The sequence below is a fragment of the Sciurus carolinensis genome, chromosome 12 (genome assembly GCF_902686445.1).
Source record: "Sciurus carolinensis chromosome 12, mSciCar1.2, whole genome shotgun sequence".
Taxonomy (NCBI): domain Eukaryota; kingdom Metazoa; phylum Chordata; class Mammalia; order Rodentia; family Sciuridae; genus Sciurus; species Sciurus carolinensis.
The window spans coordinates 81,693,519-81,711,651 of record NC_062224.1 but is presented as its reverse complement, the minus strand read 5'-3'; the positions used below and the strand labels follow the sequence as shown (position 1 = coordinate 81,711,651).

Below are 18,133 nucleotides of genomic sequence, written 5' to 3'. Positions count from 1 at the left end.
CCTCTAAGCTCTAAGCAAAACCTGTCTTCCTCTAAAACTTCCTCTAAAAGCAAGTAAGCCTCTCTTCCCCTATAAACTAACAAACAAGCAAGAAAGCAGTGCACTAAAGAGAAAGATAATAGAAGTAGCTCAGTTTCCAATCCACCTCTGATAAATACCCGTGCAATTGTTGCTGCAGGCGGTAACAAATATCCGCGGGATTGTTGCCGCGGGTCGCGACAGTCCCAAACTAACAAAGACATTGCAGAACGAAGAAGCATTATGAACTCCAAGTAGGATAAATTCAAAGAAAATAGCATGTAGGCCTATTGTAAAATTGGTGAAGATTGTGAGAGAAAATCAAAAAGAAATCTTAAAATGGCAGAGGGAAAAAAGACTGATCACTTTCAAAGGAGAAGCAAAAAAGTTAATGTTACTGAAATCTCGGTCCTTGTCCCTGATGCCAATCCAATGAAGACACAGTTTTGAGAAAATGGAAAAAGAAGTTTTTATTGCTTTGCTAGTAAAGGAGAAACAGGGGATTCCCGTCCCAGTGACTGTGATTCTGCCCATTGTGGGGAACAGGGGAATTTTAAAGAGGTGAATCAAAGACTATTTTCCATGTTTTCTCTGTCCTGAGAAAACTTTTTTATCTGGGAGATAGTCATTTCTTAATTTTCTGACTCCATCCCCAAGTCCGAATTACTCTGTTCCTATGGTGGATATGTGATCCAGGACACAGAACTCTGCTAGGATGGGGAAGAAAGGTAATCTGATCACAGGGGGGGGATTAGGGAGGAGAGGAGAGAGGAAGAGAGAAACATGTTCTTTTTAAGAGTAAGTCTCAGCAGCAGAGCAGCACTTACTCAAAGCATAAAGCGGACCAACTACAGTAATAGCTGACTTCTCAACAAAAACAATAGAAAACAGGAGATAGTGCAATGAAACACAGAAAGAAACCTCCTTCAGAAAATAAGGTCAAAAGGATCAAATGTTTTCTCTCATAAATGGAAGCTAGAGGAAAAAAAGGAATTTAAAAAGATGGGGAATGGGGGGTCTCATAAAAATAGAAGGGAGAGCAGCAGAGTAGGGAGGAGGGAAAGCAAAGGGGAAGGAGTGGGGAATAAATTTGACCAAATTAGGCCATATGCATGGATGAATATATGGTAATGCATTCCAACTGTATACATAACTATAATGCACCAATTAAAAATAAATAAATAAATAAGTAGAAAGAAGGCCAGTAGAGTAGAGGAATGGAGCAGAGGGGAAGGAAGGGAATAGTACTAGGGAATGAAATGGAAAAAACCGTTATATGCATTTATGGACACATCAAAATGAACCCCGCTATTTTGTATGACTACAATGACCTAAAAGTAAAACAAGAAAATAAAAGAAGGTCAACTAGAGATGTTTTAATATAAGAAAATTCTGAGAATAGCCTTGGTAACTTAGCAACACCCTCAGCACCTTAGCAAGACCTGTCTCAAAATAAAAAGGACTAGGAATGTAGCTCAATGGTAAAACATCCCTGGGTTCAATACCCATTACCAAAAATAAATGAATAAATAAGATAAAAAATAAAATAAGAAAAGATAGATATGATATAAACTGACCAAGTAGATTTGAATACAAAAGGTATTATTAGCTGTAAAGAGGAATAGTTCCTAATAAAAATTCAAGTTAATACTTAATGACATAGCCTTAAATGTATTAATAAAAAATGAACAGAATTCAAAAAGGGAATTAGAAAGATCATCTACCCAAGTGAGAGACTTAACATATTTGCCTTAGTGAATGATTTAAAACTAGATGGAAAAAATCAGTAAAAAGATTTGAAAAACTATAATCTTGACCTTAATGATATATACGGGCACTGTGTCAGCCACTGCAGATGGACACACATTCTTTTTTAAGTGTACGTGGAAAGTGGAAGCCTGCATTGGAGAGGAAGAATGGAAGAACTGAGGTGAGCATTTAGAGCCCGAGATCGGAAATGCACAGCTCTTAACTCTGGATATTCTCCTCCTCACAGTTCAGTGATTTGGGGCAGGGTGTGGTGGCTCACACCTTTAATCCCAGTGGTTCTGGAGGCTGAGGCAGGAGGATTGCAGGTTTGAAGCCAGCCTCAGCAATTTATTGATGCTGTAAGCAACCTAGTAAGACCTTGTCTCTAAATTATAAATATTAAGGACTGGGGATATGGCTCAGTGGTTTAAGTGCCCTTGAGTTCAATCCCTGGCACCAAAACAAAGCAAAACAAAACAATTCAATGATTCATCAGTGGGAATGAGGAACTGGCAAGAAGAAAGGTGCCCATCCCAAGAATATGGATTCTTTAAAATTGTATTTCTCCATAACTGGTGGGGATGACTGCACACGTGACTAGTGTAGACAAAGACAAGAGGCTGCATAAACCCACCACCACGGCTGGAGAAAGCTGATCCAGGCTCAGATTTCCCTCCCAGCCCCAAGGAAATGCATCCTAATTCTCTACCAGTAGAGGATTCTATTCAGTGTCCTCAACTTGACTTTATGCTCCTCTTAGGTCCAACCCTGGACGCCTGGGGTGTCAAGAAAATGCTGTCTTCATAATGAAACTCTCTGGAGCCTCTTCTCTTGACTCCAAGAGTCCTAACACTACACAGATCCCTGGGTGAATTTGGCTTTGCTGCTGGGTTCCTCTTTCTTGAAGTATTTAATCAGCGATTTTCCCAATGCCCCAGGCATTTCCTGCTGGGGTGCTGCTGGCTGTTCTACTTCCTACCAGGCTGCCCTCCTCTCAGTGTTTGCACTGACAACTTTCAGATGAACTCTGTTAACTCCTGTTCTCCCAGCCGCCCCCCAGCCCCTCTCGGCAGCCATCTGGGAGCCACCCAGGCATTCTTTACTCCCCCAGCTCCTGGAATCCCTTTCTGTAGGAGGGCATATGCTTGCAAGCACCTTACGCTTCTGGTTCATTTTTCTTTCCTTCTTGCCCATTTCCAAGTCAGTGATTGCTTTTCTTCCTGAGTTCATTCCATGGCTGCTGAGAGATTTGTGCCCTCCTGTTGCTTATTTATTTGCTGTTGTGTCCTTTGTCCCTCATGTCCCAGTCTACTCAAGGGTACCCACGGTCACCTTGACACCATTTCTATGCCTTCAGTGTCCTGCTTGGAAAATGGGGTGGTCACTCACCTTCAGAATGACTTCAAGAAATCCTTTTGACACGAGAGGTCAGGGCCTGAAGACATACACCCCCACTCACGTCATTATCCAGAAGAGTAAAATATGGAAATTTGCCCAGAAAAGGATTACAGTAGTGGTTTAAGAAATGAAGACTCAGCTATTTTCACTTTCATTTTAAGGGATGGTGCTTTGAGCTTATTTTCTTAGTATTAGGATAAGTCACTCTAAAGGATTGAAATAACCTTGAAGGAATATTAAGACTTCTTACAGGACCGTGTTTCAGACTGTCGCATCAGAGGTCTTAGAGCAGAGGGCTGCCAGTCTCCTCCTGCTCCCACCCCCACTTCCCTGTCCTTGTCCTGTAGGACTCCATTTTGTCCAAATTATGTGTTTGTGCTTTGGTCAGCTGTGTCAGAGCATAGTGAGCATGCACAGAGAGTAGGAGCTGAATTCACAGAGTTCTTGTTATGTCCAAGAAAGGATTTCCCCCAGGGCCGCTGGCAATTATTTGTAGGTTATCACGTGTGACTGCTCACATGTTCCAGAGCTTCTGGAAAAGCCTTAAAAAACGCCTTTCAGAAATAAGTACTCGAAGCCTGGCATTATGGCACGTGCCTGTAATCCCAATTACTTGGGAGACTGAGGAGGGGGTTTGAAAGTTCACAGCCAACCTTAGCAAGAGTGAGGTGCCAAGCAACTCAGTGAGTCCCTGTCTCTAAATAAAATACAAAATAGGGCTGGGGGTGTGGCTCAGTGGTCAGTGCCCCTGAGTTCAATCCCAGTACCCACCCCCACGACACACACACACACACACACACACACACACACACACACACAAAAGTACTCTATAGGACAGAGGTCCTAGATTTCATTAAACTAGGAGAAGGGCATTCTTGGTATTCTCATACCTAAGCTATAGGGTACTCCTACCTTTTCACATATAATTTTCATTTCCTCCTCTGCTAACACTTTTTTCCCAATATATCTTTTTTTATTGTTGTTTTGTTTGCTTCTTTATTCAGAAAAATTACTTTGTGTGTGTGTGGTACCTTTTAGGGACCTTCACAACCCCACATATGATCATTAATAAGTTTAAAAACACATAAGGAGGTGGCAAAGTTTGGTAAAAAGAGTGCTCAGGTGGATGTTGAGAGGGGTGAACTCTAATATTACTAATACTTATTGAACATCCTAGGTGGTAGATTCTGTTTAAAGCACTTTACATGGATTTTCCTATTGTAGGGATGATCCTGCAATTGGTTTAATATACTGTTTTACAGATGTGGAAACTGAGACATAAAGTGGTTAAACAATAAACCCCGAGGCCCTGCAGCTGAGGAGTAGAAGTAGGTCTCCAATCCGGCTCCAGAGCCTGCATCTTTCACCCTATTCTAACGCTACCTGTAGACCTAGATAGAATACTGAATAAGTGCGTGACCTTGGAAAATTTATTTCAACTTTTTGGACTCATCTGTGAACTGTAGCCAGAGAGTGTTTGCGTGGGTAGCCTCTTATGGCATTTCCACTTCTAATAATCAACATGAAGAAAATACAGCTATGTTGTTTCATTGTTATTATATGAAAACAGTGTTTAAGTCTACACTAAACTTGGATCCAATTGATTCAACAACTGATTTTATTTATTTATTTATTTAATTTTATTTTTTATTGCAGTGCTGGGGACCGAACCCAGGGCCTTATGCTTGTGAGGCAAGCACTCTACCAACTGAGCTATATCCCCAGCCAACAACTGATTCTTGTATGGCTACTGCACACAAAGCAGTCAGCTGGGCACCATGAAGGACAGAAAGATACTTGGAAAAGTTATAATCCCATTCTTCCATTAATTTTAGATGATTTCATATTTTAGTGGCTTTGGGATTTTTAAAAAAATACTAAATTCTTTAGATAATGTGACAGGAATGAACTTAAGAAACCATTTGTGTTTCAGAATATGAATTCTGGGACTTGAAATGCATCAGGTTTCTGACATTTCTTATAAAATATGAATTTTGTACCCCGGAGAGTTTAACTATAACCATTAACTTCTGAGCAAAGCAGCTACTGGTGAGATAAGTTTTTGTGGTACTTATAAGCTCAAGGGATTCTTTGAAAATGGAATGTGACTGCTTTGGGAGTCACTTATACTGAAGCAGTATCGTAACCTGAAAAGAAGGCAAACTCAAAGAAAAAGGCTTTACTATGTAATAGCTGGATTTTTAAAAATCAGATTTCCATTTTTGGCAAGCTGGGTTCAACATCTAACTTGCCCTGGAATTAGGAGACCTCCTGATGAAACAGGAAAAAAAAAAATGATCCTTTACTAGAAAATTAACTTAACCCCATTTCTAGTAATGCCTTTGAGATAAGAAAAATTGCATTTTGATAGGCTCAGACGAACGTCCATCTTTCTCAGCAGATTGTAAACTTTTAAATTGTTTGCTTTATTTTCAAACCACAAGTGCCTGGATATATAATAGTTGTTCTATAAATATTTGCCAGTGGACTTTTTATTGCTTACCCCAAAATCCAGCCATTTTCCCATTTGCCATCATCTAGTAACTGAACCTGCTGTGACCCATCTCATCTGATCTGCCACCTCAAAAGTGCAAGATTTTTAGCTACTTTCTGCATTAGTGGGCTTCATTCCTTAAACTGCTATTTTCTTTATTAATTCCGAAATTAGTCGTTTGTATGCACCAAGTCTTTTTAAGTCTGTGTATGACTCGTTTAAACCTGTACAACTCATTAACGAATTGTAAAATTAGTTCAGCGAGTTATGAACAACATAAAAATGTCAAGAATAATGAGAAATATCAGAATTCATTGCATTTAAGTAGTTTTATTGTAGATATACATATACTGGGTTACAAAGAAAAATAAAGTCTTGAACAGCCTTGACTCCCCCTCTTCAGAAGATAAAGAGGGACCTCTAGTGTCCCTCTCATGGCTGCTCCCACCCTACCTCTCTATAAAAGTCTTGCACTAGGGTAGTGGGTATAGCTCAGTGGTAGAGCATTTGCCTAGCACCTGGAAGACCCTAGGTTCAAACCACAGCACTTCAAGAAAAGAAAAAAAAAAGTTTTGCATTGCAGTGGTGCTTTATTGTTGGTTATTACAGTGCTGGAGATGAACCCAGGACCTTGCACAAGACAGGCAGGTACTCTACCACTGTGCTATACACCATTCCACCCCATCCCTATAATTGAATTATATAACCTTGGTCTCAGTCAGGTGCCATGGTGCACGCCTGTAATCCCAGCAGCTCAGGAGGCTGAGGCAGGAGGATTGCAAGTTCAAAGCCAACCTCAGCAACTTAGGCCCTCAGCAACTGAGTGAGACCCTGTCTCTAAATAAAATACAAAATAGGGCTGGGAATGTGGCTCAGTGGTTGAGTGCCCCTGGGTTCCCTCCAGTCATATATATGTCCTTGGCCTCCCCAGAGTATAAGGCTCTAACTGGAGCTCAACCTTCCTAGAGCGAGAATTGGTACCCTCATCAGTGAGTAAATGGGGAATAGAAGAACCCTGCTTGCATATATGCAAGGAGGATGGTTGATAAAAAATCTATGAAGTCATTCCTGTGGGCTGACCTGCTGGATCACCATCTGCAGCACCCCAGACGTAGCACCATACCGCACCACCATTTTGGTGGACCAAAATGAGTAGAGGAGAGGCCAGATTCAGTACTCACGTCACCTAGCATTGGCCCTGCTGCCACACAGACACCCCTTTTGTCCCGTTCTCCCCATCAAAACCAGTTGAAGCAGAGTACCAGCTCAGGAAATGTGGTCTCTTTGAATTGGTGAGCAAGTGCCCCTGAAACCTTCAACCTGCATCTGGTGGTGCTTCTCCTGCTAATGGAACTTGAATATGAGGCTCATGTCTCTTTCTTCTGCAATCTGTACGTGTAAAGTCAAATTTGAACTTGATTTGTTTAACAGTTGGCCTCTGAAATATCTTACGGTTGAGGAGGGGATGCTTGCCTGGTGGAGGAGATCTGTGCCTTGAAAATTGGATTCCTTTTTGGAAAAGTGCTAACACAGGCTAATCCGCACAGCTGAATGACCCACTGTTTCTACCTGCTGACAAGGCTCAGCCCTGGGACTGGCTGAAATTAGTTCTCACCACATGGTGAAGACATGCCTTTCTCCCCCGACCCTGTCATGCAAATGGGGGCCAGTTTATGACTGTCAAATAGCATAGCTTTGTAGTGTAGGTAGCCAATAAAAAGCAGCCCCATCCCACTCCCTTCTTGAAAAACATATGTAATATGTAATATGATCTAAATAACTAGAGACTCAGGTAATAGGTGATCTCCCTGATGAGGACTGGTTTTCAAGCCCTTTCTTAATTGTTGTTCTGTGGAAAAACAAATATAAACCCACCAAAGCTCAGTGCATACACTGACTTGAAGAGGTCTAAAGATGAGCGACCAATCAGCCCATCGAGACATGGAGCCTGGTGTTTAAGGACATTTCTGCTGCTGTATCTGTTCTGTGAGCAAGGAGGCTTTGGAACATTACAGTCTTGGGGAGGTGAGGCTGCCCATTCCAGTTCTGTTGTCCATTGATGTTATACGTTGGAAAAGGAGGATTCCCTACCCATTTTGGCAGGAGCTGTTAAAATTTCATTGTCTTTGCACCAGCCCCGCCTTAGCGCTAGCAGCAGGCAGAATGGGGGCCTGCTCCCATTGAAACTCACTCTAGCCAAAGGGTTATGGCAAGTTTCAAAATAAAACATCCAGGCCCGAGCACACCATCACGCTTCCTATTCCATAGGACCAGCATTGTTAACTGTGCCACATCTCTGTTCTAAATTTGGGCACTTTTTCTTTTCCAGGCAAAAATTACTATGCAAACATTTAAGAGAAAAACTTTACCCAAAGTAATTTTTTCCCTGACTTCTGTTTGGTTTCCTGCAATGTTTAGATGACTCATTCTCTTCCAAGAAATTTTAAAGAAAAGAGATGCAGGCTGAATATTAGTGCACAAAGACTGCACTGTAGATTCTTTTTCTTCCCTGCCTAAAGACCCCTTGCTTCCTTACAGGAAACGGAAGGGCTCCACAGTCTTCATTGTCCTACACTGGGCCTCATCAGGTTTTGTTGTTCCTGGGAATAAATGTGCCCCTTGTCTTTGGGTGGAGCCCCTTGCAGCCTCCCAGCTCGGTCAACCTCTCCACAGTGGCCAGCACGGAGCCCTTCCTGCGCTTTGCTTTCCCCCAAAGGCACACAGTTAAGGTTTCTGAAATAGAGAACGGGTGGCCTTGTATCATTGTGAAAGGAGAAACACTGGCCATTTCCTCCCTCTCCCTGTGTCAGAATTGCTCCTGATTGCTAGGGGCTTTACTGTGCATTTTAACTGGATTAACTGCACGTGTATTCCCAGCCCAGCCCTCAGGCAGAGGGAGTGGTAAGTCAGATCACTTCTGCAGCCTGTTCAAATAAACAGGGTAAGAGTTGAGTGGTCCTCCCAGCTAATCAGCACACGAAAGGAAACATCTGCCTGGCTTAATTGCTATTTTATTGGCTAGACTTTCCTTCTCACTTCCCCACTCCTTTCTCCTCCACTCCTACAGGACTAAGTTGTTTTAAGTCGTGGGTAAGCAACAGGGTAGAGTATCAGGCGCTTTCCCCCTTAACCTCTGCCATTTCAACATAAGGAGGTGGTAGGAGAGGCTGGAAGGCTGGCGGGCGTGGGGGGAGGCTGGCCTGGAGGCAGCAGGGCAGGATGGTGGGAAGTGATACTCCTGGTCACTTCCTGACCCTGTTGCTGACTCGGAGGCTGGTGGTGAGTCATTTCTCCTCACTTCACCTCCTTGGGCCTCTGCTGCTTTAGTGGAGCTCAGCTTTCCTCAAGATGGGAGAGGCTGGGGTGTGAGTGTGCAGATGAAAGGCATTCCCTCTTGTGGCTTCTTCCAGTGGTTGAGGTCACTGGATGCAGACATTGGGAATGCTAAATTCAAGACCAGAAAAGGGCCCCTGAAGACCTCTGTTTTGCAGATCATCTGAAAACTTGCCCATTCGCTGCTGCTCTGTGGTGTGAAGACAGCCAGCCCATTGTAGGCTAAAGGGGTAGTGTTTGAATGGAATATGGATGCAAGGAGCCAGGCAAAAGATCACGTGGAACGGCAGTGGCAGAGGTCTTTCACTTTATGGAAGAGAAAATAAGAGATTAACCAGGCTGGCTCAAGTTATAGCAGGTGGTAGAACTGGGAATAGAAGGAGATTCCTATGATTGCCGATTTAGGTTTCCTTCCACTCCGTTGCCTTCTACCAGGCATAAAAATTCATGACCACTTATGATGGAAGGCACACCTATGTTGTAGACCATAATGAATACCTAATAGAAAAAAATGGGCAGAGGATTCCTTATTAGAAAAAATGGCAAACCATAACAGAAAAATGTCTGATAAACACATTTTTTAAAATGTTCAGGCTTACTGCAATCAAAGGACTGCAGATTGCAAGAAATACCACATCAAATTGTCAAGACCAAAAAAAAAAAAATGTGAAATAAGCATTCTTACAGGCCTCTGGCAGTATTTTTAATTGGCACAGTTTTTCTCAAAGGCAACTTAATAGTACAAATGAGTACTCTTTGACCCAGCAATGTTGCTTCTAGTAGAAAATAATGAAAAAATGTGTGCATAGATTATAAAGTAATTTAATACTGTATTTTTTATCACAAAGTATATGTCTAAGAATAGGTGCTACATCAGTATCATGTGTTATAATGTTATAGAAGAATGATATGTGGAGAAATGTTCACAACATACTGTTAAGCAAATAAATTTCCAAACGGCAAATGGTATTTCTAATACAATCCCAACTTTGTAAAAATAATAATGGAAGAGGGAAAGTTAGAAAAATATCTTACCATTGCCTAGAGTGATGATTTTTTTAGTGGCAGGAATTCAGGGTTACTTTGTTTTCTCTTTTGACATTCACTCCACTTTCATTGTTATAACAAATATATTACTTTTGTACTTAGAAAAGGTATTTTGGGTGCTGGGGTTGTGGCTCAATGGTAGAGCACTTGCCTGGCATGTGCGAGGCAGAGGGTTAGATTGTCAGCACTACATATTAAAAAGTGAATAAAATAAAGGTCCATCAACTTCTAAAAAATATTTTAAAAAAAGAAAAGATATTTTTAAGGTAAAGATGTATGCCTCTTGAAAAAATCAAGATCTATAATGATTTTGATTCCGAATAAAAGGGCACATCCCTTCTTGCCTAGGAATTGAGCTATGTCAGGACAGTATTATAACTTGTTAGAAAGATGCTGATATCTGAATTTTTATAGTAAAGAATTAGAAGGACCTGGCAGAAGAGACAACAAGGGCTTCCCCCTCTCAATTTTGCCACGAGGCAAATTGGTTTTATCCCCTGCCCTCTTGGGCTTGGCATATAACATTCTGTTTTGAAGCCATGACGTTTTCCTTCCTGCTTCCTAATTCATCTCTATTTCTACTGTTCTGAGTGGTTGGATGCCAGCCCTGGGTGGCAGCAGCTCAGAATTTGAGGACTACCACCCTGCTCAGGATTAACCAGTTGAAAACCCCTTAGCAGATATTATCAGAAGCAGGTACCGTTAGCTCATCTTGTAAGCCGTCATTATTGAAGAACCACTGCCTTGGGAGTTGAGAGTTTGGGGTAGAAACAAAGCCAGTGAGCGGTGCAGTACCTTCCTGCTTGGACTTATTTAGTTAGGGACTTTGTAGTCCTCGAATGTTTATACACTTTTTCCTATCTCATCCTCTTATGCATCTTTCCTTTGTAATCCTCTGGCATGTTTGCCTACAAGTATCTCAGAAAGCATGCTCCACCTAACAACTGTTGCTAGGTAGAATGTGGCTTTCAGGCCTGCTCTTTAGGGACCAATTGAAAAATCAAAGGCTATAACCCATTTTCCCTCTACACGATTGCCTTTGCTGGGCTATAGAAAGGGCACATTTCATTTTATTAAAACTCTTTGAGTAATCTGACCATAATTGGGTCTGAACCGAGTGGTTATCTGATTTGCTGGGTTAAATAATGGGCCTTAATTGAGTCTGTGTTATTTGTAGAGCCAGCGCTGCCCTTGCCTGTGTTGCCCCCTCCTCCCTCCTTCTGTTTCCCAATTAACCTTCATTCCTCTTTCCTTGCAGAGTAAAGAAGTCGGCCAGCAGCTCCAAGATGATTTGATGAAGGTCCTGAACGAGCTCTACTCGGTAAATCAGATGGGTTGCTGGGCTCTTTAACAAGCAGAGGGAAGCAGCATTTGGCAGCTGGCAGCCATAATCACGTCAGCAATACTGAACTGAGCTGAGGTTGAGGACAGTGCATGCTCCTCATTGGGGGTGACCCCACCCATCTCTTTTTTTCACACTCTTATTTTCAAAACTGAATGAGGAAAAAAAAAATCCTCAGAATAAGATTTGCCCTTAACTGTACAAGTTCACCCTGGCTTCATTTGAGGCATCATCCCAAGACACCAAGGTCTAGGTCACCAACACATCTGACACCATTAGCAGCAGCGACCAGGGACCCCAAATTTAATGGCAAGGAACACAGCCTGTATTGCACCATTATTATTTGCCTCTTGGAAAGCATTTGTTGTCCAAGTTTTACATCAGATCTTGGATTGATCTTGCTTTGAGATTAGAGCAAATGCTGTAGAGAGAAGTGTATACTCCTAAATGTCTCAATATAAGAATCCAGCTCAGACAGGCAGAGCCACAGTGAAGAAGCAGGCTGTGGCCTGAAGGGTGCAATCTGTTCCAAGACACCTGGCACTTCAGTGGCTCATGGGTGCTTCTTCATGCTGAGATGTGGTTGTGGTGGTTCTCCCCAGCCATGTTTTGTTGTTTATAATGAAAACGCACACACTACACACAAACACACACACACACACTCACGTACATCAAGGAAACTCCTGCTGCCATAAGAGGATTACTTCAGTTGTATAGCAGACACCTTTCAGGGAGCCCTTCTCCAGCTCTGCTGTATCAGCCATGTGTGTCACTTTCCAGGGTTGCCCCATCCTATTTGGAGGTGAAGTTGATTTTCTGTGTTCATTTGTTTATTCCCTCCATCCCCGCTTCCCTTTCCTTCCTTCTTTCTTCCTCTCCCTCCTTGCTTCTTTTCCTCTTTTTCTCCCTCCCTCCTTCCCTCCCTTGCTCCCTTGCTCCCTTCCTTCCTATCTTTCTTTAATTCACAGGAAAGCAGGCAGCGGTGACATATATAACAGGCATTTGGGGTCAGAGAATTCCATGTTCTTGGTCCAGGAGCCTAGGTGTGTCCGTTTTGTCATGGCAACGCTAAGCAAGTAAATAGTGTACAGTGGTCATCTGACTCGTTTGCAGCAAGGCTTGGTTCGTGTGAATTTCTACTCTGTGACTGTCTGCTATGAAGACAACCAAGCAGATAGATGGCACCCTTTGGTTCAGCTCCCGAGTTTTCATTTCTCTCAAATACATTTAATGTCTTTTAAAAATAGAAGCACATGGATGGGAACCATTTTCAGATTGGAAGAGTTTCCTGAACTTGGTCTTTTCAGTGCTTCTGCTCTTTATTTTTAGAGTGTCTTCTAGGCACCATCAAGAGCTATTCTTTCTTTCTTTTGGCACAAAATTCACTAAGATGGAAAAATGACACATGTCATTAGAGGAATTATTTCATTTTCCTGTAAGCATCTTTGACCTCTGCTATTTGCAGCTGTTTCTGGGGAGGAGCTAGTTGGATAACCAGCAAACCCCAGACCCACTCCAATCGAGTGTGCTCCGTCGGCCATGGGACTCGAGACAGCAAAGGAGGAAAAGTGTCTGAGCATTTGTTAGCTTTTACCCAGAGCCCTAGATCTCTTCATAAGCTATGATTTTCAAAGTAAGTGAAAGGGTATAAGCAGTGCCAGAGTAAAGAAGAAAATCTTAGAACTTGCTGCTCTGCCCTGAGGGCCAATTGTGTACCTCCAACCCCAGCCCTCAGGCCATCCCATACTGGCCAGTAAAGCAGTCAATGCGGAGTACAGAATATTCCCACTGGTATTCAGACTGAGAATTGGCTGAGTATGCTGTCCCCTGTTGTGAGGTGCATTGGTACCCAGTCCTATAATCTGCCCAAGACCTAAATAAAAATTTGATATATTCCTCTAAGAGGTTATGAGAAGAGAAAAAAAGAGTAGAGGACACCAGAAAGTTCCAGAGAAAGCAGAATAGTCTGATGCAGTGATTCCCAGGCAGGGTGATTCCCTCAACCCCAACAGGACTTGACAATGTCTGCAGCCATTTTGGTTGTCAGGCCTGGAGGGGTGTTACTTTCATCTAGTAAGTAGAGGTCAAGGGTGCTGCTAATATCCTGCAGTGCCAGATTAGTCCCTCACAACAAAGCATTATCTAGTCTCAGAATTTCAATAGTACCAAGGTTGAGAAACCTGGGTCTGGTGACTAGTCTCCTGAATTAGGCAATCTAGATTCTTGACTCCTAGCTGTATGAACTGTGGATACCCTAATCTCTATGACCCTGGCGTCAGGTATCTCCATATGCTAGGGGATGGAATGATAGGGGAGTTATACTTCCAGAAATATCAGACTATAAAGATCAAATTAATTCACAGATTCTATAGACCATTAAAAAGTTCAAAGAATAGAACTAAGAGTTGTTTCTTCTATAGGGTGAGATTAGCTTTTGACTGGTTTAAATTAAGGCACCATGGAATTGGGGTGACTAACCCTTCAACCTAAGACTGAAGAGTTTCCTGGGACACAAGACTTTCAGTGCTAAGACTGGAACAGTCCTAGTAAAACAGGATGATTCGTCACCTTGCATGGGATAGTGGTTTCATCAAGTAGGAAACTGGGACTACCGTATGCTGACTGAGGGAAGCTTCTTGGCTGTGGACACTCTCTCAGAGGAGTTAGGAAGAGAATAAGGAAAAGTTTCTTGTAAGGAACTTTCCCTCTGTTTGCTGTTTAGGAAAGCAAGAGAGGGTCTCTTTTTTAGTGACCCTGTAGGCAATAGAAGTTATTTGTGGGCACTAGAAAAAGGAAATCAAGGATGAAGGGACCCACCATATTTATCAGTGCTCTTCTTACTTCACATCTGCCCCTAATGTCCATGAATAATCCTTTTGGGGAACCAGTTATCCAAGGGTTGGTAACTTAAGTACTTTTGAACCTTGATGAACCAAGGAGCAGAACCCAGGTGTTTCCAAATAAAGATGCCTTTGGATGAGAGGCCCAGAATCCCACCATAAGTGGCCAGCTGCCCCTCTGCACCTTCTTGTTTTCTGCCTGAAGAGCTTTGATTTCCCTGACTTGGCATTCTGTGCCAGGGCCACTTCAACAGCTGTCATTCAGAGAGCATTCTTCTGCACGTGTTTCTCCCCCATCAGGAGCTGCTAGCTTGGAAGCCATGGGATAAGTGGTTTTCATTTTCTAACATTCTAGGAATGCCTTTGAAGTCAGAGCATGCTGCTTCCTAAAGAACTCTGGGATTGTCTGCCTCAGTTGCACTCAGAGACTGTCTGAAAAAGCCCAGAAAGCCCCTACAGAAAGGAGGGTATGTAGAGGCACAGAAGCCACATTGATTGGCTGAATAAAATTGGTCAAGGAGACCCTGGACTTGAGAAAGAAAAGGAGGTTGGGACACTCTGGAGCTGTTGTCACCCAGAGGTTTTATGCTCCAGTACATGTCCCCTTGGCTTGGTGTAGCAGCTGTTTGCTGCAGAGCTACTTTATCCTGGTGTTCAATACCTGTTCCCCTGAAACAGTGGCAGCTAGTGGTCCTCCAACTCTGCTTATCTGTTTGACAATGGCACTAGGCAGTGGAATACAAAGACAAATAAGAGATGTCCCTAAATTCAAGACATTTAGTTTTGATAGGAGGAGACAGAAAATTAAGATAGCAAATAAAAAATGAGGTAGAACTCTTAGGATCTGCATGGAAGAGGGACATGAATGAGGCTCCTTGAAAAGGCATTTGAGTTGAATCTTAATTGCCAAGAACTCTTACTCTTCTCCAAAAGTTCCTTTTCCCCCACTTTTTTTTCCTATTCAGTTCTTGTTTCATGATGCGGTGTCTTTACATTTCTTATTCCTCTCTTGAGGCTCTTGCTGGTAGATTGTTTTCAAAGTTTTCTTCTTTCTGTATACTCCGTCTTTCTAAATTGCTTGTTTAGGTCTGGTTATTCTATATTAAATATTTTCCTTAAATGTCTGGTAGCCTTAGCTGGCTGATCATATTTTAAAGTGAGGCACTGAAAAGTCCTGTGTTGACCATGGCCTTCACTGTAGGGTGATCCAACTGGCCATGTCTTAGGGGAAGCCCCAGCATCAGTATCTTGTTATCTTGGATAGTCGGATTACTGAGAGATGGCTCTTTTGATCTCCCACTTATGTGTGGGGACTGAATTGCAAAGAGGTCTGGGCCATCTCAACATTCAGTATAGAAGTTGCCATCGATCCTCCTGTTTTAAGTTCAGTACCCCTATCCTCAGATGAGCCTGGTATTCCCCAGTCTGTGGACACTTTCTAAGAAATTAAGCCTCAGTTGCCCATTGCGATTAGGGAAGGGATTTGGGGATCTGACTTTCCCAGGCTTGCAGTAATTTCTTGTTTTTAGCTCCACTTTCATCCCACTGCCCCAGTTTCTCTTGGGGCTTCTGTGACATGTCTGGTTGCTTCTTGGCTCTCTCTGCTATTGATTTAGGATTCAATTCTTGCTTATCTGCTTATCAGAGTCTGATTCTTTCTTTTTGTTTTCCTCAATTTACATCTAAAAAATTAGTAATAGCCAGGCATGGTAGCACACTTCTGTAATCTCAGCAACTCAGGAGCTTGAAGCCCAAAGATTGCACATCAGAGGTCAGTCTAGGCAACTTAGCAAGACCCTGTCTCTAAACAAAAAATTAAAAGGACTGTGGAAATAAAAAATAAAAAGGCTCAGTGATAGAGCACCCCTGAATTCAATCCCTAGTACCAAAAAGAAAATAGAAAAAAAAAAAAAAGGAATAATAAAAACTTTTCTGTCTTTTTAGTGTAATTTATGGAGGCAGCAGAGCTAAATGCATGAATTCCATATTTAGTTTTTCAAAGTAAAATGAATGTTCCTTGAAGAATTGAAAATTTTAATTTCTGAATTTCTCCCCTAGTTTATTTGCTCACTATATATATATTTCTGTAAGTCCTGCCTTGATTTTCCCTATTTCCCCAATTGTTTAGCATTGCTTATTTAAGCTTCAGCCTCTGGGTGCTTCAGTTTTCCCTTGGGTTGGAGGGCACTAGTAACGATTCTTCCTTATTTCCACAGAGGAGTGATTCATTGCCATTAAGTCATTTGGGCAACCACTTGATGGTAAAGCTACCATGTGTACATGACATTTTCCTTAGGAAGTTTTAGTTTCCTAGAGTAGGTAATGTTTTACTCTCTCTTGGTGGGGAAGGGTACTGGGGATTAGACCAGGGATGCTCTACCATCCAATGGTTTGTTTTGAGACAGGGTCTCCCTGAGTTGCCAAAACTGGCCTTGATCCTGTAATCCTCCTGCCTTAGCTTCATGGGTGTTTGGGTTTCCAGTCGTGTGCCACCATGCCTAGCTTTTTTAATCTCTTAATGAGAGAGTTCTTTAAGTACTTTCGGGGGAAGGAACAATATAAATTATTGATTTTCATTACTTCATCTGTTTGTTGGCAGTATTCTATGAGCTCCTTTGTCTCTCGTGTTCATTCATAATATTTCCTCTTTGATCATAAAATGGAAAAATCACATTCTTAAAAACCATTCACTTTCACAACTGTTTACTTGAGCATTTGAATTCCTTTGTTAGAATCAGGTGGGAAAAAAAATAGAGAAAGGAGCCAGGAGAACAGATGGCCTCTTTCCCACTTCTTAGTCAACCTGCAAAACTGGGGATCTGTTTGAATTACTTAGAAAAGCTTTTTAATGCCCTTAGTTGTTAATATTGCTTCTCCTATATAGAGAATATGCAAAGTATAAGCAGAGTGGATCTTATGGGAAATGGTGTCAGGTTTAGAATAAGCTGATTTAAAGCATTCTGCATCCAAAATGAGACAGAGTTTAGATTCTAACGTACTTTGATTTTGTCAATGCCTTAGTATTCTTTACTCCTTCCTCCCCCTCCAACTGATCCTGAGGGATTGGTGTACTCACAGAGCGCCTCTAGCCCAGGTTTTCTCAGCCTTGGCCCCACTGACATTTTGGACCAGATAATTTTTTGTTATAGGGGGTTACCCTGTGCAAAGGATGTTTAGCAGCATTCCCACTAGCAGTCCCCAAGGTGTCACAAGCAAAAATATTTCCAGACATTGCCAAATGTCCCCTGGCAAGACGCTGCTCTAACTCAGGTTCCTAAATGAAACCAATTTTGCTTTTCAAGTCTCCCTTGAATTTACTTAACCTTTCCTCCCAAGTAATTCCACTCCAGTCCTATGCAGTTATTTAGTGGTGAAGAATGTGGACTTTGGAGTTTGACAGACCTAAATTTGAATCCTGACTGCCAGCCACTTACTGGTCGTGTGACTTTAAGTTCCATAGATAATCTCTTTGAGCCCCATTTCCTTGTCTTTAGAAGTGGAAATAATAACATGTCCTTCAGAGTTGTGAGGATTTAGCGAGGCAGTGTACAGAGAACCTCTGATGCACAGCTGCACTAAATGATGGAGATTAATGTAAATATTAATACTGTACCCTTGCTGTCCACTGTGATTGTTCAGCCATGTGCACACGTATGCGCACACGCACAGCTCCTACACTCTCAATTTCTCCCTTTCAAAGAAATTTCCTAGCATCAAAACTTCAGCACTCTCGAACTTCAGATTGCTTGGTTTGTGATCAAGCATTTTTAATTCTCTGATGGAGGATAGCAGCACCCAGTGTGGAAACAGAAAGCTCCAACAAAACAGGACATCATGTTGCTGGAAGTAGTACTTTTGGGAGGACTGGAAACAAGGTTGAGTTCCAGGCTTCCTGGTCTCTTTGCTAAGAAA

The 18,133-nt window shown here is 42.2% G+C and overlaps 1 protein-coding gene across 5 annotated transcripts in view; it reads left to right on the top strand.

The window, feature by feature from the left end:
- The window catches only part of Srgap2 (SLIT-ROBO Rho GTPase activating protein 2), a 237,876-nt gene that overhangs the window by 151,437 nt on the left and 68,306 nt on the right, over nucleotides 1–18,133 (top strand). For all 5 annotated transcript variants that reach the window (XM_047519791.1, XM_047519790.1, XM_047519792.1 and 2 more), the window contains exon 5: nucleotides 11,298–11,360. In XM_047519791.1, coding sequence (XP_047375747.1) covers nucleotides 11,298–11,360 — 63 coding nt within the window. The remainder of the gene's footprint in view (nucleotides 1–11,297; nucleotides 11,361–18,133) is intronic.